The 21,658-nt window shown below is 41.4% G+C and overlaps 1 protein-coding gene across 1 annotated transcript in view; it reads left to right on the top strand.

The window, feature by feature from the left end:
• The window catches only part of cped1 (cadherin-like and PC-esterase domain containing 1), a 208,136-nt gene that overhangs the window by 78,244 nt on the left and 108,234 nt on the right, over window positions 1-21,658 (top strand). The window contains exons 7-8 of the mRNA XM_060903332.1: window positions 18,970-19,100; window positions 19,350-19,422. Coding sequence (XP_060759315.1) covers window positions 18,970-19,100; window positions 19,350-19,422 — 204 coding nt within the window. The remainder of the gene's footprint in view (window positions 1-18,969; window positions 19,101-19,349; window positions 19,423-21,658) is intronic.

Genomic DNA, 21,658 nt, shown 5'->3' with positions numbered 1-21,658 from the left:
ACACTGAATGTGGGAACATTGACTGGCAGAGCGAGAGAGTTAGCAGGTATGATGGAAAGAAGGAAGTTGGACATTTTGTGTGTGCAGGAGACGAGATGGAAAGGAAGCAAGGCCAAGAACATTGGAGATGGATGCAAGTTGTTTTATTATGGAGTCGATGGAAAGAGAAATGGTGTTGGTATTGTGTTGAGGGGCAAGTTGGTCAACAGTGTAATTGATGTGAAGAGGGTGTCAGGTAGAGTGATGGGCATGAAGTTGGAGATTCAAGGAGTGGTAATCAATGTTGTGTGCACGTATGCCCCACAGGTTGGATGTGAGAATGAAGAGAAAGAGTCTTTCTGGGAAAAGATGGATGAAGTGGTAGAAAGTATGCAGAGGGAGGAGTGCGTGCTGATAGAAGCAGATTTCAACGGACATGTTGGCGAGGGAAACGGAGGAGATGAGGACATGATGGGCAGATATGGTGTAAGAGAGAGAAATGTGGAAGGGCAAATGGTGGTTGATATTTCAAAGAGGATGAATTTGGCAATAGTCAATACATAATTCGAGAAGAAAGAGTAGCACAGGGTGACGTTTAAGAGTGAAGGAAGATCTACACAGGTGGACTACATACTCTGCAGAAGGGGTAACCTAAAGGAGATTGGAGACTAAAGTGATGGTAGGGGAGAGTGTAGCTAGACAACATCAAGTGGTCGTGTGCAGGATGAGCTTGAAAGTGAAAAAGAGGAAGCATGAAATAGTGGAGCCGAAGATTAAGTGGTGGAAACTAAAAGAGGTTGAACATCAGAAGGAGTTTAGGGAAGAAATGAGATGAGCATTTGTGGTAATGGAAGTCTGCCAGAAGATTGGGATACTACTGCTATAGAGGATTTCGGCCTACGTCATTGTTTCCATAGCGACAATATTTATGTCGCCATTTTGACGGTCACAAATATGGCGACTACCGGTAGCGATACACTGTTGATCATGACGAAGTCTCATTGTCGAGTATTTTATCCAGCCTAGATGACCCGAGTAAGAAGCGATATCACCAGAAAATCAATGATGCTGGTGTACGTGATTCGTACGCATTACCAGGCTATCTTTTTCTGGCTTTGCAGCGCTGCAGTGCGGATGATCTTCCTGACCTGCAGTCAGGCATGTGGGAAATACCAGGGAAAAAACATAAAAGAAAAAGGAGCGAGATGCAGAAAACACCTTCACTATCCAGCGACGTAGGGCATTTACAGGGCGAGCAGAGGGAGAGGTATTTGCAAAAATTGAGGTTAGCAGGCTTAGAGAACGACGTTTACCTGCGTCCACCAGGATTGTTCACTGACGTACGGAAGTACACGAAGCCCTCGTCTTTACCTGACTTCGGCCCACATGATCTGTATACCTATGTCGTTAAAAACCAGGCTGGGTAACATGCCTACATCAGCGGGTCGTCCCTGGAGCCGGTGGTCGCCATCTTATTACAGCTAAGGTTTGTTCACATTTTCATTTACTTTCGGTCCTCAGGATAAACAAAATGTTATTAAATGTCATTGAAATAACTTCTTAGTCTGTTGAGACATGGCCTGTTATAAATTTGCTGTTACCAGGCAATGACCAAGAACTGTATTATTAGGGTCGGTGTAGTTGTAGCAGTGCACTAGCAGCTAGCTGTTAGCACTAGCTAATGTAAACAACATAGTAGCTGGTATGTTACTGTAGCAATGTTTACGTTCAGTCATTTGGATGACTGTTAAAACCTTTCAGCCTCAAGTTTTTCCTTTACTGTATTTACTAGTTTACTGAGCTAGCGCGCTCGGGCAGGCTGGGAGCAAGCGCGCTAGCTCGGGCAGGCTGGGAGCAAGTGCGCTAGCTCCCAGCCTGCCTGAGCTAGCGCGCTCGCTCCCAGCCTGCCCGAGCTAGCGCGCTCACTCCCAGCTTGCCTGAGCGTGCTAGCTCAGTAAACTAGTAAATACAGTAAAGGAAAAACTTGAGACTGAAAGGTTTTAACAGTCATCTAAATGACTGAACGTAAACATTGCTACAGTAACATACCAGCTACTATGTTGTTGACATTAGCTAGCTTGACCTTCAAAATGGCAGACACCGGGGCGTCACATGACCTGTGACGTCACGTCGAAATCCTCTATACTAGTAAGAGAGGCAGCAAGGAAGGTGCTAGGGTGGTCATCGGGAAAGAGGAAGGAAGATAAGGAGACATGGTGGTGGAACAAAGAAGTGCAGGAAATTATAAAAGAGAAGAGGCTAGTAAAGAGGAAGTGGGACGATCACAGAGATGAGGAAAGCAGGTGCTTATACAGAGAGATGAGACAGAAGGCAAAAAGAGCGGAAGCGAAGGTGAAAGCAGATGCATACCAGGAGTTGTATGAAAGAGTGGAGACCAAAGAAGGAGAGAAAGACCTGTACAGACTAGCTAGGCAGAGAAACAGGGAAGCGAGGGATGTACAGCAGGTAAGAGTGATGAAAGATGTAAATGGAAATGTGCTGACAAACAAAAAGAGTGTATTAAGAAGGTAGAAAGAGTACTTTGAGGATTTATTAAATGAGGAGAATCCAAGAGAGAAAAGGTCAGATTCATTGGAGACAGCAAATCAGGAAGCAGAGTTGTTTAGTAAGGATGAAGTGAGGGCAGCCATGAAAAGAATGAAGACTGGGAAAGCAGTCGGACCAGATGGTATCCCAATTGAGGCTTGGAGGTGTTTGGGTGAGACGGCTGTGGAGTTCCTAACAAGATTGTTTAATAAGATCCTAGAGAATGAGAAAATGCCAAATGAATGGAGAAAGAGTGTGCTAGTCCCAATATACAAGAATAAGGGAGATGTACAGAGCTATAGTAATTACAGAGGGATAAAATTGATGAGCCACACCCTGAAGTTATGGGAAAGGGTATTGGAGGCGAGATTGAGAAGAGAGGTAGCAATCTGTAAACAGCAGTATGGGTTTATGCCAAGAAAGAGCACGTCGGATGCAATTTTTGCTTTAACCCTCATCCTACCATGCTATTTTACACCTTAATCTTACCATGTGGGGTCTGTTTGGACCCCAATACTTTTCTTTAAAATTAAAGCTTATAAAGACAAAATCACCAGATAAGTTTTGTTCAGAACATCTGGTATTAATAACAGCAATACACTAAAGGGCCCAAGGCATAAAGAACACACTTAACCTTCATCCTACCAGCCAATTTTACATACACAAACTACCAGGCGGGGTCCGTATGGACCCCAGGAGGGAATACCTTGAAATCAATGCAGTAAGAACCAATTCAATGCAGCAAACAGACAACTTTATTGAAGAACAAAATCCACTATGGCTGAATATCAATGATGTATTATAAATGCAATAACATTGCAATAATATTGCAATAACTAGCATACATGTAGCAAATTATAGCGCCACAAAAAAAAATTGGCATTATATACATGATTTTTGCAGCTCATGCAGCTGTAAAACATTCTGGATTACAACTTAGCACTTTTCTTACAGAATTTAAAACAAAAAAGTAATTGTAAAATAATTTAGGGCTTTTGTTTTGCAGCCTGTGCTTATTGCAGCAGTGGGGTCCACACGGACCCCAAGAAGGAATGCCTTGGTAGTTTCATTATGGAACATAAAAGAAATAAAAGAAGTTAACTTTCAGTGTGCTATTCAATTATAAAATGAAAGACAGATAAACTTTACTCTGGGGTCCGGTTGGACCCCAGTAACAAATTAATTATACCTTCACAATGCAAAAAGCTGATCTTCCGGTGCTTTAGTGTTTTAATTACGACATAAATTCCGACAAATTCATTAAATGGTGAGGCAGTATGTCACATATTTTTAAAATGGCAAACAAACATATAGGTGCGGGGCCAGATGGACCCCACTTGGTAGGATGAAGGTTAAGAATGTTAATGGAGAAGTACAGGGAAGGCCAGAGAAAGCTACATTGTGTGTTTGTAGACCTGGAGAAGGCATACGATAGAGTGCCGAGAGATGAGTTATGGTATTGTATGAGAAAGAGTGGAGTGAATGAGAAGTATATTAGAATGGTGCAAGACATGTATGAGAACAGTGAAACAGCAGTGAGTTGTGCAGTTGGAACGACTGAATGGTTCAAGGTGAAGGTGGGACTCCATCAAGGATCTGCTTTGAGTCCTTTCTTGCTTGCCATAGTGATGGATAGCTTGACGGACGAAGTGAGGCAAGAGTCACCATGGAACATGATGTTTGCGGATGATATTGTGATATGTGGTGAAAACAGAAAGGAGGTTGAGCTGGGTTTGGAGAGATGGAGGTATGCATTGGAATGAAGAGGAATGAAGGTGAGCAGGAGCAAAACAGAATACATGTGCATCAGTGAGAATGGGGATGAGAGTGTAGTGAAGATGCAAGGAGTAGACGTAAAGAAAGTTGGTGAATTCAAGTACCTGGGGTCAACTGTGCAGGAAAATGTGGGCTGCGATAGTGAGGTGAGAAAGAGAGTGCAGGCAGGGTGGAGCAGTTGGAGAAGGATTTCGGGAGTCATTTGTGATAGGAAAGTCCCAGCAAAAGTGAAAGGTAAGATGTATAAGACGGTAGTGAGACCAGCTGTGATGTATGGATTGGAGACCGTACCCTTAACGAAGAGACAGGAGGCAAAGTTGGAGGTGGCGGAGTTGAGGATGTTAAGGTTTGCGATGGGAGGTTGGACAGGATAAGGAACGAGCACATCAGAGGGACAGCACATGTGGAGAGCTTGGGAATTAAGCTAAGAGAGATGAGACTGAGATGGTATGGGCACATCCTGAGAAGAGATGCAGAGCATGTTGGAAGGAGAATGTTGAGGATGGAGCTGCCAGGCACACGAAAACAAGGAAGGCCAAAGAGGAGATACATGGATGTGGTGAGAGAGGACATGAAAGTGGCAGGTGTAGCAGAGAAGGATGCAGAAGACAGGGAGCAATGGAGACAAAAGATCCACTGTGGCGACTCCTAATCGGGAGCAGCCAAAAGAAGAAGATGATTATACATACAGGGCATTTTTTCAATGGAATAATAAGCAGGTTTCATTCATTTGGTTTGATTGCATGCAATATTGTTAGCATATCACTTATCCTACATGTATTATGTCACTCTACCTAGTAGAAAATGGTTTATGATATTGCATGGTTGTCAAGACAACATGACATCACACGTCGGAGATGTAATGCTTCTGTGCTAGCGAGCGACTGTGATAATTTGTAAACAAACATGGCCGCCAGGTTTGCCTTGTTAAATATGGAAGATTTTGAGAGAATTTTGAAAGAGAAAGACGTGTTGAACACCTGAAAGGAACATATAATAATAATAATAATAATAATAATAATAATATTGGCTGGCTTTTTTGTCATGGTATATCAGATATATTCCATTCAGCTACTCGTCTTCGACTCATTCAATATCACCCTGGCTGAATAGAATTTGTCCGATATACCACTCAATGCCAGCCAATATTATTTAAATAATTTATATATAATTTGCTAAGTCTTCAGACTTTAATGTTATATTATGCTTTGAGTTGTCTAAATTCTGGCTACTTGTTTAATAAAGTTGTCATTCCACAAATTCATTCATCGAATTCATTACTAGAAAGCTTTTTGACTAGAGTTTTTGTTTAAAGTAATGTCAGAGATATGCATGCACCACTAATCAAAGTATTACATATTCTATACTCATTATATTGTCATGCAGTGGTTTCATTTCAGTTTATTTTCATGTGGAGATGGAGCTTCTTGTTTTGTTGCTTATCTGGCATGTCAGATGGTAACAGTTTATACAAAAAAAATGTTCAATGATATGATTATTTTGGCTGAGGATATACATATTATACTAATAATTATTGCCTGTGATTCAATATGCAGCATGTTGTGACATATTTCTGCTCGCATACTTTCCAACTTTGTCAGATCATCACTATAAAATAAGCACATTTGATCAATTTATGAACATTGTGAAGAGAGTGTGGTCAGGGAGTGAAGAAATCTTGGTAGCTCGCTTTTATGTGGATGGAGGAAGAAATAAAAGAAAAATTAAACCCGAATCAGATCAAAAGGAAGCAACTGGATTTGTGATACTACAACTTTCCAGGGATGATGGCTATTTAACAGTTATTCCACGAAATCGAGTCGTACATTAGCTGATAGCCGACGAGGCGTGTAGCGCCAAGTCGGCTATAAGCCATGTACGACTCGATTTCATGGAATAACTGTTTTATTCTATCCGCAGTCACTGGATTTTGAGAAACGGGGCAGTTTTCTTTTTCTTTTTTGCAAATTTGATAAATAAAAACTTTATACAAAACGTCCAGCAAAATAATTTTCTCTTAGAATGTAAACAAACCAGCGAAACGACGGGAGCAATTTGTGAAAAATGCTATAATAATTCTTGAATTTTTTTTAAAAGATCATTCTTATCATCTAGTACTTTTACGTCATATTTTGTTGCTTTTTTTTGTATTTTTTGGGGGTTTTGTTTTCAAGTAGAGTTTTTATTTTGTCTTTGGTTGGTTCAGCAACATGCTCCGCCATTTTGTTTTTCTCTACTGACGGTATATGAGCTGATATCCTAGTAGTAGAGTAGCTAATCAGAGTGTGCGATTGCTCATATCCAGGGAATGTGGATAGAATAAACACTTTTATCTGACATTATTTTGGTTGCAGGATTTATAACAGGCTATCCTGAGAAGGGAGCTGACCCTAGATACCTGTTCCATATTCCAAGTACCTGTGTTTTAAGCAGTCTTGTTATTTTCGAAGATCTGATAGAAACATGTTGGACTGCTGAATGACTTGTGTGTACTCTCTGTGGAGCTGCTGGTTATAAGATAGCTGGATAAATTTTCCTAGCTTGCTAAAAAGTCAAGACCATGGCGACGTTAAAAGGTTTCTCTGCGGCTGTATGGTGCTGTACTGGAAACTTGGGGGTAGGTCTTTGGCTGTATGACTTTCAAGTGTGATGATGTTGGATGTATGTGTGAGCTACTATCAGAGGATCGTTAGGGTGACTCAGAGCAGGCCAGAAAAATCATATTGTCTGATACATTATATGATGAGCTCACCGGCCGTAGGGCGTCACACGGTGTCCGTCATCCATCCGTCCATCCACAATTCACAAAAATCACTACTCCTCCCTGAGTCTTCAATGGTTTTTGATTCTGATTGTTTTGTTTGGAAGATCAAATTACTCTAATTGTTCTCATGAAGAACAACTTGGCTAATTATAGACGAGTCTGGTTTCTCATGGTACGGCTGTGTGAGCTACTGCGTCGCTGACGCTCTGGTTAATTTAGCTTCATGGTCCACACATAGCTTCTGGCCCACACACAGACAACCCAAAGACTTGCACCATTTGTTTCCTTTGCAAGCTCTAAAGGAAGGAAATTGAGGGCAGTCGCTTCAATCCTGCCACCAACAGCAAAAGTAAGAAAACCTAAAACATATATTTGGAAATCATGGGTTTGTTACGAGGCATTTCCGCGTTTATGAATGGTGAGAAACATGGCCTTCCTCATTCATTCCAGGAATTACAGCAAATGCTTGACCTCCCACGCTCCTCGTTTTTTCTTTATTTAAGATTGCGATCATCAGTGAAGGCATGTGGTGTTCCATACGATGCACAAATATGAACCCACCCAGTTTGAGATTGGATTAAGAGCAGCCAGTGCTCTTGGGGCTTTGTTACAAAAATATACACTCCTCTCATAAATGCACCGTGTAAAATATTACCAGTTTAAAGTATTTGGGAGGTCAGGGGAGTCAGGGAGTTAAATAAAGCAGGCTTTCACCTCGACTGGCACAGAATTTGGTCAACTCTAAATAATATGTCTCGGAATTTGAGCCACCAGTTGATCAAAATAATCCTTAGATCTTATGCTGCTCCTTCCAAACTTTACAGAATGGGACTAATTTCAAGTCTGTATTTTGTGTCCAATCTCTTCTGTGGGAACTTGACATGTTTTGGAAGTATGCTAAGATGAACGCTTTTATTTATTCATGTGTAATATTATGGGGAAGCTACTCAGGACTACGATTTCCCAGATCCCTGTTTATCTTTGTTGAATGATGACAGCGCTTTGAACACTACACTGATATATATATATATATAAAAGAATCCATTGAGAGAGATTTATCCATCCATCCATCCATCCATCCATCCATCCATCCATCCATTATCTGTAGCTGCTTATCCTATACAGGGTTGCAGGAGCCTATCCCAGCTGACTATGGGCGAGAGGCGGAGTACACCCTGGACAAGTCACCAGCTCATCGCAAGGCTAACACATAGAAACAAACAACCATTCACACTCACATTCACACCTACGGTCAATTTAGAGCAACCGATTAGCCTTTGGGGGAAACCAGAGCACCCGGAGGAAACCCATGCAGATACGGGGAGAACATGCAAACTCTACACAGAAAGGCCCTCGTCGGCCACTGGGCTCGAACCCAGTACCTTCTTGTTGTGAGGCGACAGTGCTAAGCACTACATCACCATGCCTAGGACAATATATTAATGTACAATTTAACTAAATGCGTGAAACTCAACCAAGGATAGCGCAACAAAGTGTAAAACAATTATTTCCATTGTGGTCATTTCATTTCTGTGGCTTTATGACATTTTAGAACATTTGGGTTAATCAGGAGATGTATGAGATGAGTATGTCTGATAAATGTACAGTATATGGCTAACTTGGAGTATTCATGGCCAAAACAGTGGCTGGCTGGTAGATATCCATGACCTCTTTAGAGCTCAATGATGTGTGTTTTCTTATAATTGTGCAGTCTTATTTCCTTTCATTTTGTGGTTGTCATGTGGTATGCAAATGTTTTTCCTGGCACAGTCATACAGTTTTATGGTGATAATGGACAATGTTTCTGGGTTCTTCTATTTTTTTGCATGTCTTCCAAAACCTGTAATAGTGGAGCTCCGGGGGTGTGGAGTGTTATGTGAGAGGTTATCAAAAAAAAAACCCAACACCGAATTCGGTTAAGAAAAGTTTTACCATTAATCAGAAGTGAAACATGTTCAAACAAAACCCCAACACGTTACACACATAAAACCCTAGACACATAAAACCCTAGGCCTAGGTCACAAAACAAAAGGTTCCCTTTTCAAACCCCATCAAAATACAGACATATTCGTAACATAAAATATAAAGGACACAGAATTTATCTCACGGTCCCTTTGTGCTTCGCGTTAGGCAAGCGCCGGTCAGCAGGTCCCATTGCCCCGACCGTTGAACTGTTCACAGTCTTTAAATGTCCTCTGAAGTAGCAGTGGTGTTTCCAGAGGCATCCGTGAAGGGAGAAGTCCGAAAAGCATACTCCAAAGCGAGGGAAAAATATCCAAAATAGACCAGAGTCTCTGGAGCGAGGGCACCGAGAGCTGTCCAGCTGTCGAGCGCATCGGAGAGTGTGTCGCCACAACGTCTCCGCCTGAAGCTGTTCACGTGAACTTTTAATTGACATCAGCCAGGCACCGCGTGGCACCTGCAGCTCGCGGGAATGTCTCCCTCATGCACTTTATCCAAGAGCCAAAATCGAGTGAGGTGTAACCTAATGATTATCAGAAATGTCCATCGTGCACAAGTAATCATAGAATAACAGAAAATCACCCCAATAAAATATAGAAATGCTCTTACCATCCAAACCCAGGATATTTACATATTGCAATGGAAATAAATAACTGAATAAATAATAAAAATGAAAAAAAAAAACCACTTGTACATCACAGGAGCAAAGCTCCATACTTCAGAGAATATGGTAATACATCAACCTGATTTTTGATGGCTTTTGAGAGCATACAACATCCGTACATATGTACAAACGATGTACATGTACCACCACAGCGAACCCTATCGTAAGTGCAAGGCAATTTATCTCAAACACTTGACCACCAGACAATGAAATTTGTATCTTTATTTACACAAGATAGATGGGTTTTTATCCAGTGCTTATTTTTAATTTGCTTTTTATTACAAAACTAGCAGGTTACCTGGGCATTGCCCAGGTTTTGCAAAATTATGGGTTGCCCCCAGACTTCCATGTCAAATTTGAAGATCCCTCGAGAAATGGTGATGTTAACCCAAGACAAACAAAAATCCAAACATCCACCACCCAGGGGCCTACCGGGGACCCCCTGGGGCCCAAATATGGAATTTCTGAGTTCTGCCAAATTGTGGCTATCTCCTGTACCTAGTGCCAAGTTTAGTGATCTGTCGAGAGTCTGTGCTGATAAATGTAACGTGAAAGGCATTGAGGGAGGGGGTGAGTGGATATTGTGCCCCCCCCAGGGACCTCCCTGGGGCCCGTACATGAATTTTGCTTACATCTGCAAAATTCTGGGTCATCCCTGGACCTACTTGCCAAATTTGGTGAAAATCCGTCGAGGAATGGCGACGTTAGCTCAAGACAAACAAACAAACCTTGCTGTTTATTATATAGATACAACATGGGATTATTTACTCATACATTTTACAGAAAATATTCACGACAGTTTCATATAAAATGAGTTAAAACAGTTTTATTAGTCCATTAGCTTGTTGGATGATTGACAGTTTTAACCAGACATCAAGATTGCAGCTCGAACCCTTGGAGCTCATACACTGCATCCGAGGAGTTTGTTTTCTAGTAGTTTTTCCCCTTCAAAGGTTTTAATCCTACTGTTTTTTCATAGCATTTGCAACATATCTTTGTATAGTGTGTTTATTAACTCATCCAGCCGCAGGCCAAACCACATGAGCTTATGCGATCATGCGTCGTCCGTCCATCGTCATCCGTCCACAGTTTACAAAAATTGATGCTCCTTTTACAGGATTGATCTGATTTCAATCAAACTCACATACAGTGTTCCTCAGGTGGGTGTGTATGACAGTTGTCAAGACGGTGGTGCCACCTGTCATATTTACGATTTTATGGGCGTCTGAAATTTTTGAGTGACTAGTCACATTAAACGCTACTCTTCATAAACTGCTGGGACGTTTTCACTGAAACTCACCCACCCAGAAGACTCTAAAGGCATATTCCAACAAGAGTTGTTCACCAGGTGGCGCCACCTGCCATGGATGCGGCTACAGAGAGGTCACGTACAATTTCATGAAAATTGTACTACAGGAGTGATAAGATTTTGATCAAACTCATATGGAATATTCCCCAGGTTGGTATGTATAAAAGTTGTCAAGACGGTAGCGCCACCTGTCATATTTAACATTTTATGGGCGTTTGAAAATTTTGGGTGACTCGTCACATCAAACACTACTGTTCATAAACTGCTAGGATGTTTTCACTGAAACTCACCCAAAAGACTCGAAAGACATATTCCAACAAGAATTGTTCACCACATGGTGCCACCTGTCATGGATACGGCTACACAGGGGTCATATGCAATTTCACAAAAATCGCTACTCCTCCTATAGGATTGATCGGATTTCAAACTGACACACAACGACAGTGGCCGGTATGAGCTACAGCCTCATTGAGGCTATTTTTTACCTGAATGATTTCTTAATCTGCACACTTATTGTATAACACAATTATTGTATAGTTCAATAGCAATTATGAGCATTTTTCCTTAGTGTTAGATAATCTAAAATTACCGTGGCTCGATATTGATTAGTTCTTATGTCCGATAATATTCAATCGTAACTCTATAGTACTGATTTAGAGTGAAAGCGCTGGTTCACTGCTGTCCGCCAGGCACCCAGCAGAGTCATACCATAATAAATGTTGTGGTGTTGTTTCTGGTGCATAGCATGCGGTGTCAAATAAATAAATAAATATGTATTCGTAACTGTGATGCATATTTCATTATTGGTCTCACTATCAGAAGACAATGCAGCAATTTATTGATGTGAAATACACGACACGACACAATTCGATTGTTCATATGCTATAATATTATTATTCTATTCAGGTTGATTTTGTGCCCTTGCAAGTATTTTGCTCATACAGTGCTTAAATATATATATACAACCCCGATTCCAAAAAAGTTGGGACAAAGTACAAATTGTAAATAAAAACGGAATGCAATAATTTACAAATCTCAAAAACTGATATTGTATTCACAATAGAACATAGACAACATATCAAATGTCGAAAGTGAGACATTTTGAAATTTCATGCCAAATATTGGCTCATTTGAAATTTCATGACCGCAACACATCTCAAAAAAGTTGGGACAGGGGCAATAAGAGGCTGGAAAAGTTAAAGGTACAAAAAAGGAACAGCTGGAGGACCAAATTGCAACTCATTAGGTCAATTGGCAATAGGTCATTAACATGACTGGGTATAAAAAGAGCATCTTGGAGTGGCAGCGGCTCTCAGAAGTAAAGATGGGAAGAAGATCACCAATCCCCCTAATTCTGCGCTGACAAATAGTGGAGCAATATCAGAAAGGAGTTCGACAGTGTAAAATTGCAAAGAGTTTGAGCATATCATCATCTACAGTGCATAATATCATCAAAAGATTCAGAGAATCTGGAAGAATCTCTGTGCGTAAGGGTCAAGGCCGGAAAACCATACTGGGTGCCCGTGATCTTCGGGCCCTTAGATGGCACTGGATCACATACAGGCATGCTTCTGTATTGGAAATCACAAAATGAGCTCAGGAATATTTCCAGAGAACATTATCTGTGAACACAATTCACCGTGCCATCTGCCGTTGCCAGCTAAAACTCTACAGTTCAATGAAGAAGCCGTATCGAAACGTGATCCAGAAGCGCAGACGTCTTCTCTGGGCCAAGGCTCATTTAAAATGGACTGTGGCAAAGTGGAAAACTGTTCTGTGGTCAGACGAATCAAAATTTGAAGTTCTTTATGGAAGTCAGGGACGCCGTGTCATTCAGACTAAAGAGGAGAAGGACGACCCAAGTTGTTATCAGTGCTCAGTTCAGAAGCCTGCATCTCTGATGGTATGGGGTTGCATTAGTGCGTGTGGCATGGGCAGCTTACACATCTGGAAAGACACCATCAATGCTGAAAGGTATATCAAGGTTCTAGAGCAACATATGCTCCCATCTTGCATTTTCCAACAAGACAATGCCAAACCACATACTGCATCAATTACAGCATCATGGCTGCGTAGAAGAAGGGTCCGGGTACTGAACTGGCCAGCCTGCAGTCCAGGTCTTTCACCCATAGAAAACATTTGGCGCATCATAAAACGGAAGATACGACAAAAAAGACCTAAGACAGTTGAGCAACTAGAATCCTACATTAGACAAGAATGGGTTAACATTCCTATCCCTAAACTTGAGCAACTTGTCTCCTCAGTCCCCAGACGTTTACAGACTGTTGTAAAGAGAAAAGGGGATGTCTCACAGTGGTCAACATGGCCTTGTCCCAACTTTTTTGAGATGTGTTGTTGTCATGAAATTTAAAATCACCTAATTTTTCTCTTTAAATGATACATTTTCTCAGTTTAAACATTTGATATGTCATCTATGTTCTATTCTGAATAAAATATGGAATTTTGAAACTTCCACATCATTGCATTCCATTTTTATTTACAATTTGTACTTTGTCCCAACTTTTTTGGAATCGGGGTTGTACATTAAAAAGTTAATCTCACACACAAAAATGAATGGTTAGAAATATATTTTGAGGGCTTTGGAAGATGGTGCAATTCTGGATGGGGTTAACACTTGGCACAGGATGCTCATTAGACTTTTACTGGTGAGTCTAAATGCTCTTGTCACATGGAAGAAGTGAGGAGGAGCGAGGGAAAGTGAGTGTGTGTGTCTAAGTCTAAGATAGAGACTGAAGATTATTTATGACGCTTCACTCCAAACCAACTAGGAAACCGTTGATGCAATGGAGACGTAGCAGCATGTTAGAAGCATTAAAAAGAGATTATTCTTTACTTCACACAGATATACAGTTTGGCTTGTGAGTTTGTGTATTTGTGTTGATGTGTGTTAATGCGTTTCAGTCTTTCATTTTTGTTTGTACATTTGTATGCACGCTCACCAATTTTTCTGTGGGTTATCCAGAAGTCAATAAACTCTCTAAGCGTGTGTGTGCGTGGGAAAACAAGTGAGCCAGGACATCTAATCTACATCTCGGTTCAATCTGCCAAAGTTTTTACACACTGCTGCCACCTACTGAGACGATTGTGTCATTTTCAAGTTTGTGACGTGTTCGATGTTGGCGCATATGTACAACTGACTGGTTTCTCCGCACAACTGCGTTTCGTGTTTGCTCAAGCATGCATTTTTGATATTGCCAAGTGCGCATTTGACTTAAAAGTACTTTTTTTTTCTTACCTTTTATGATACTGTGCTTAATTGGGATGCAAAATGTTATTTAAAATGTTATTATCCTACTACTCACCTTCAAAGTCCTCCATAACCTTGCTCCTTCTTACACCTGTGACCTTCTGACCCCTTACATTCCATTCCGTTCTCTCAGATCCTCTAACCCAGGGGTTCTCAACCTTTTCTGCTTCGAGGCCCACCTATTCATACTTGTAACGAGTCGGGACCCATTAAAAAATATCCCCAATTATTTTGGCTCATCTATTCTATTAGAATCTAATAACCTACAGTACTGTAAAGTGTATTAATGGGATGCAACATCACTCCCTGTTACAGATGGCAGCCCAGGAATTAAATAAACGCAATAAAAACAAACTGTTTTTAATTGTAGGTGTTGTATTTAAAACTGTATGGATGTGCCAGAAGCCAACATAAAACCATGCATGCAGGGCATTCTCAGTCAAAAGGGATTCATGATCCAAAAGTGGAGTCTGGTCCATTAACACAAGAACTTATTGCCATGTTTGTGTTCAGCAAACAAGCAAGTTATTAAAACCAAGAAATACACTCAAAAGGAGTGGATATAGAAACCGCTCAATGGGATTAGATCCTTACACGCTAACAAAGAAGGATTTTTCCTACGAGTTCCCCGACATCTCAAACTACCTGGTGCTGCAGACATCGTTCTACACGGACAAACAGATGAAAACCTGGAAGAGCATGGAGGAGTACAACTTTTTATATGTGACTGGGTTAAAGATCTGGGGATCAAGACACTACAAGATTGACGGATCTAAGCGCAGGAAGAGTGTTTATTAACAGGTGTGATATTTACAAAACACAAATGAAAGCAGAATCATAAAGCAGAGTATTTAAACAGTGTTATAAACATGGCTAGAAACAAACGGGACCATGATAATCATACTTTGCAAAGCCTCTGTAAAAACAGCGTCAGTATCCGTATCTGTCCGTATTTGCTGATTGCGCTCAAATTAGTGTCAGGTGTTTCCCATAACAACTGGGTCCCAAGAATGCACATCACGTGCTCCGTGAGCGCGTGCGACCACCCGAGTGCCTGAAGGCGTGACAGTCAAGTGTTTGCGTGCTGTGTGACCACAACTTTTTGCTCACCTGTATATCGCCACCAAAATGCCTCGTTTTCATCGATAACCCATCGCAAAGCATCACGAGCTGTAGTGTGACCGTAGCTTACTGAGACGGATGTGACGTCGGATGCAACCCAGCAGTTGTACCCGACTATGAGTAAAAATTAGCTTCAACTTGGGGGAAAAAAATTTGCGCCCCACTAGATGGCGCTTAGTGGGCCACGGCCCAGTGGTTGAGAAACACTGCTCTAGCCATTATCTCCTTGCTGTCACCCGCACCAGACTCTCTACTCTGGGTGGCAGGTCCTTCAGCGCCGTGGCCCCCAAGCTCTGGAATTCCCTCCCTCAACCCCTCCATGACTTCCTTTCCTTTCTTCAAATCTCATCTCCAAACCTTTCTGTTTCATGAACACTTCTCCTCCTCCACCACTTTAGCAACTTTGTGTGTGTGTGTTCTGTTTTATTTGACCTATGTAAAGCAACCTTGAGTTTGAGAAAGGTGCCATATACATGTAAATTATTATTATTATTATTATTATTATTATTATTATTATTATGGTATTCAGACTCACCTGTGCATTCTGATCAGTCAGTTATACCGCCTTACATGAGCTGTTTAAAATCTGGCCTTCAGCAAAATCGTTGTTGAGAATTTAACTTCTTAAACCACCAGGAGCTATTGGTGCATCCAAACTTACATTCTTCACTCTCTTAACTGGACTTTTTCCTATTTTCTGTCTCTTCAATGGGTTAAGATGTTCAGAGAGTCTATATGGGCATGCGCAACATAACAGCTAGTATAAGTAAGCAATAAAACACTTTGGGACATGCGGTTATCGGAAAATAATCAATGGCTTTATGGTATGATGCGGCCTGACACAAGGCAAAGTTACTGTATCCATCCTGCAGTTGATAATTTTCCAATGGCAGGATGGCCCGAAATGTTTTACTCCTCTTATGCCACAGCCAAGGATGACAACCCCAAATCAGAAAAAGTTGGAAATGCAAATAAAAAAAGAAAGTAGTGATTTCTGAATTGACTTCCATTCCTTGAAGTAAATACATTAATTCCTGAATTTCAGGCCTGCAACACATTCTAAAAAAATGTTGGGACGGGGCAATTTAGGGCTAGTAATGAGATAAAACAATTAAATAATAAGGTGATTTGAAATAGGTGATTATAATCACGACAGTACAAAATCAGTATCCAGGAAAGGCCTAGTCTTTGAGGAGCAAAGATGGGCTAGGGATCTCCAGTTTGTCAACAAATATGTGAGAAAATTATTGAAATGTTGAAAAACAATGTGCCTCAAAGAAAGATAGGAAGGGATTTGGATATTTCACGTTCTACGGTGCATAATATCATTAAACGATTCAAGGAATCTGAAGGAATCTGCATAGGCGGAAAGGGTGCAAGCCTAAGCTGAACACCTGTGATCTCCGATCCCTCAGACAGCACTGCATCAAGAACCATCATTCATCTATAGCTGATATAACCACATGGGCTTGGGATTACTTTGGCCAACCTTTGTGAAGCACTACAATACGGAGTTACATCCACAAATACCAGTCAAACCTTTATTGGGCAAAAAGGATGTCTTATGTTAACTGTGTCCAGAAGTGCCATTGACTTCTCTGGGCTTGGAGGCATCTGGGATGGACCGTGTATTGTGGTCAGACAAATCAGTATTCCAGGTCTTTATTTTTTTGGAAGAAATGGACGCCGCATGCTCCGGACAAAAGGCAAAAAGGACTGTCCAGACTGGTACCAGGAACAAGTCCAAAAGCCAGTCTGTCACGGTATGGGGTTGTGTCAGTGCCCTTGGCAAAGGTAACTTACACTTCTGCGATGGAGCATTAATGCAGAAAAGTACACTGAGATTTTGGAGCACCATGTGCTGCCTTCAAGACGACATCTTTTCCACATTCTGCACTTTACAAAGGCATGGCTGTGGAAGAAGAGGGTTCCTGTCCCATCTATCCCTAATAGAGAATGTGTGGCGAATTTTGAAATGAAAAATACGACAAGGATGACCTCGTACTGTTGTACACCTTAAGACCTGTTTGCAGGAAGAATGGGACAAAATAACACCTGAAACTTTTCATCACTTGGTGTCTTCAGTCCGTAAACATCTTTTAAATGTCATGAGAAGGTATGGCAACATTACAGAGTACTAAATGCTTTGCTGTTCTAACATTTTTTTTGAACGTGTTACAAGAATCAAAATTGAAACAAGTGTTTATTTAAAAAATTCATTGTTTTGAATGCAATGCAGGTCAAAGATGATCTCATCTCATTATCTGTAGCCGCTTTATCCTGTTCTACAGGGTCGCAGGCAAGCTGGAGCCTATCCCAGCTGACTACGGGCGAAAGGCAGGGTACACCCTGGACAAGTCGCCAGGTCATCACAGGGCTGACACATAGACACAGACAACCATTCACACTCACATTCACACCTACGGTCAATTTAGAGTCACCAGTTAACCTAACCTGCATGTCTTTGGACTGTGGGGGAAACCGGAGCACCCAGAGGAAACCCATGCGGACACGGGGAGAACATGCAAACTCCGCACAGAAAGGCCCTCGCCGGCCACGGGGCTCGAACCCGGACCTTCTTGCTGTGAGGCGACAGCGCTAACCACTACACCACCGTGCCGCCGGTCAAAGATTATTTACAAATAATTGTTTTCAGTCATAATTTCAATTTCAACATACCGTCCCACCTTTTTCTGATTTGTGATTGTATTTACTAAAGGATGATTTTATGGTATGCTTTTTTTTTTTAAATCAATTTATAGTTATGCTTATTTAATGTTGTGGAAGATCTGCAAAACAAATTATCAAATATGTTCTAAGATCAGTGAACATCCATTTCCTCACCATACTCTCTTTTTCACTCTTGAAGTTAATTTACAGCTAGCTAGCGCTACCTGCGTAACCTGTAATGTGCTTTGTAAGTCCCAGTGCTGGACTGGAATCTCTGGTACTAGACTGTTGGCCAATGGAAAATGGACAGTTATAGTGCCAAACATTCTGCTGCTTTATTACTGTTCGCTCTTTTAAGTGCTCAAAATGGATGATGTCTAAAAGTACTTGGGATAAAGCCGTTGCAAAATTAATATCACTAAAGTACACAAATGGTGCATGTTAGTGTTTCCTATATCTGTGGTATCTCCATGGTGCAAGAATCAAGAATGAATTAACATTTAGATTTTAAGAATGGGGCGGCACGGTGGCGTAGTGGTTAGCACTGTTGCCTCACAGCAAGAAGGTTCTGGGTTCGAGTCCAGTGGCTGACGAGGGCCTTTCTGTGTGGAGTTTGCATGTTCTCCCTGTGTCTGCCTGGGTTTCCTCCAGGTGCTCCAGTTTCCCCCACAGTCCAAAGACTTGCAGATTAGACTAATTGGTGGCTCTAAATTGGCTGTAGGTGTGAATGGTTGTTTGTCTCTGTGTGTCAGCCCTGCGATGATCTGGTGACTTGTCCAGGGTGTACCCTGCCTCTTGCCCATAGTCAGCTGGGATAGGTTCCAGCACAGGATAAGTGGTTACGGATAATGGATGGATAGATTTTAAGAATGTCTTACATTTTTCTCTGGTGTGTGTCTGTGTTTCAGCTGCAGTCGTTCTTTACAGAGAGGCTGGATCCTACAGAAGCTGTCCAGGTTTCTGAACTCATGAAGCAGGTCATCAGTGAGGTTCTAATTGCTGCTGTTTTAACCACCACCGACTCCAGCTCTCCACCAAGGTCTTTTTCATACACACACACACACACACACACACACACACACACACACACACACACACACAGCATGTCTGAAGTGCCGTTGAGCAAGGCACCTAACCCCTAATTGCTCCCCAGGCTGCTCTGGGTATGTTGTACGTCACTCTGGGTAAGATCGTCTGCTAAATGCCTGTAATGTAATGTCAAATATTTCGACCCTATAATACAGGGATACATTCAGTGGTATAAATGTATGTTTTTTTTCCGTCCTAGGTGTTCACTGTGTTTTCAATTGATGACCTTCACATTGCATTACAATGCTTCTGTGCATCCTGTAGTGGTTAAGGTATGAATGCCTCAAACCTGTACACTCTAAATAAATGTCACATTATGAGTCATCATTGTTCAGATAGTAGCAGTTAGTTGTAGCTATACACGTTAAAATATCAGCAAATTTTAATGATATACATGATATATCAGCTAATTGCAGTTATATACCTTAATATACTAATAGATTTTAGTTATTCTAGTTATATACATTCATATACAGTGCTCAGCGTAAATGAGTACGCCCCCTTTGAAAAGTAACATTTTAAACAATATCTCAATGAACACAAACAATTTCCAAAATGTTGAAAAGACAAAGTTTAATATCACATCTGTTTAACTTATAACGTGAAAGTAAGGTTAATAATATAACTTAGATTACACATTTTTCAGTTTTACTCAAATTAGGGTGGTGCAAAAATGAGTGCACCCCACAACAACAACGACTCCATCTAGCACTTTGTATGGCCTCCATGATTTTTAATGACAGCACCAAGTCTTCTAGGCATGGAATGAACAAGTTGGTGACATCAATCTTTTTCCATTCTTCAACAATGTCCTCTTTTAGTGACTGGATGCTGGATGGAGAGTGATGCTCAACTTGTCAGGAGGCATACTTGGCCACTGAATCACTTTCACCCTGTTCTTCTTCAGAAATCCAACAGTGGCCTTAGATGTGTGTTTAGGATCATTGTCATGTTGGAAAAGGGCACGGAGTGATGGTAGCATCTTCTCTTTCAGTATAGAGCAATACATCTGTGAATTCATGATGCCATCAATGAAATGCAGCTCCCTGACACCAGCAGCACTCATGCAGCCCCACATAAGGACACTGCCACCACCATGTTTCACTGTAGGCACCATGCATTTTTCTTTGTATTCCTCACCTTTGCGACGCCATACAGTTTTGAAGCCATCAGTTCCAAAAACATTTATCTTGGTCTCATCACTCCAGAGTATAGAGTCCCACTAGTCTTCATCTTTGTCAACATAGGCCCTAGCAAACTCTAGGCGGGCTTTTTTGTGCCTGGGCTTTAGGAGAGACTTCTTTCGTGGACGGCATCCATGCATGCCATTCCTCTGCAGTGTACGCCGTATTGTGTCACGGGAAATAGTCACCCCAGTTTGGCTTTCTACTTCTTTAGATAACTGCAGTGAACTTGCATGCCGATTTTCTTCAACCCTTCTCATCAGAAGACGCTCCTGTCGAGGTGTTAACTTCCGTGGACGACCTGGACGTCTCTGTGAGATGGTTGCAGTTCCATCTTTCTTAAATTTTTGTACCACTTTTGCTACAGTATTCTGACTGATAAGTAAAGCTTTGCTGATCTTCGTGTAGCCTTCACCTTTGTGGTGGAAAGAAATTATTTTCTTTGGGGAATTCTGAAGAGACAAGTTGGGCATCACTCTCCATCCAGCATCCAGTCACTAAAAGAGGTCATTGTTGAAGAATGGGAAAATATTGATGTAAAATGTCGCCAACTTGTTCATTCCATGCCTAGAAGACTTGGTGCTGTCATTAAAAATCATGGAGGCCATACAAAGTTACTAGATGGAGTAGTTTTTGTTGTGGGGTGTACTCATTTTTGCACCACCCTAATTTGAGTAAAACTGAAAAATGTGTAATCTAAGTTATATTATTAACCTTACTTTCACGTTATAAGTTAAACAGATGTTATATTAAACTTTGTCTTTTCAACATTTTGGAAATTGTTTGTGTTCATTGAGACATTATTTAAAATGTTACTTTTCAAAGGGGGTGCACTCATTTACGCTGAGCACTGTATCTATGTGTCTATGTATATTACATAGACACAAGTGTTTTACTGGGAAATGCCACTTATATTTTTCATATGGGCGGCACGGTGGTGTAGTGGTTAGCGCTGTTGCCTCACAGCAAGAAGGTCCTGGGTTCGAGCCCCGTGGCCGGCGAGGGTCTTTCTGTGTGGAGTTTGCATGTTCTCCCCGTGTCCGCGTGGGTTTCCTCCGGGTGCTCCGGTTTCCCCCACAGTCCAAAGACATGCAGGTTAGGTTAACTGGTGACTCTAAATTGACCGTAGGTGTGAATGTGAGTGTGAATGGTTGTCTGTGTCTATGTGTCAGCCCTGTGATGACCTGGTGACTTGTCCAGGGTGTACCCCGCCTTTCGCCCGTAGTCAGCTGGGATAGGCTCCAGCTTGCCTGCGACCCTGTAGAACAGGATAAAGCGGCTAGAGATAATGAGATGAGATGAGACTATATTGTGTAACTAAAAC

This window comes from Neoarius graeffei, chromosome 21 (genome assembly GCF_027579695.1).
Source record: "Neoarius graeffei isolate fNeoGra1 chromosome 21, fNeoGra1.pri, whole genome shotgun sequence".
Taxonomy (NCBI): Eukaryota; Metazoa; Chordata; class Actinopteri; order Siluriformes; family Ariidae; genus Neoarius; species Neoarius graeffei.
This window is presented reverse-complemented; position numbering and strand designations above follow the sequence as displayed.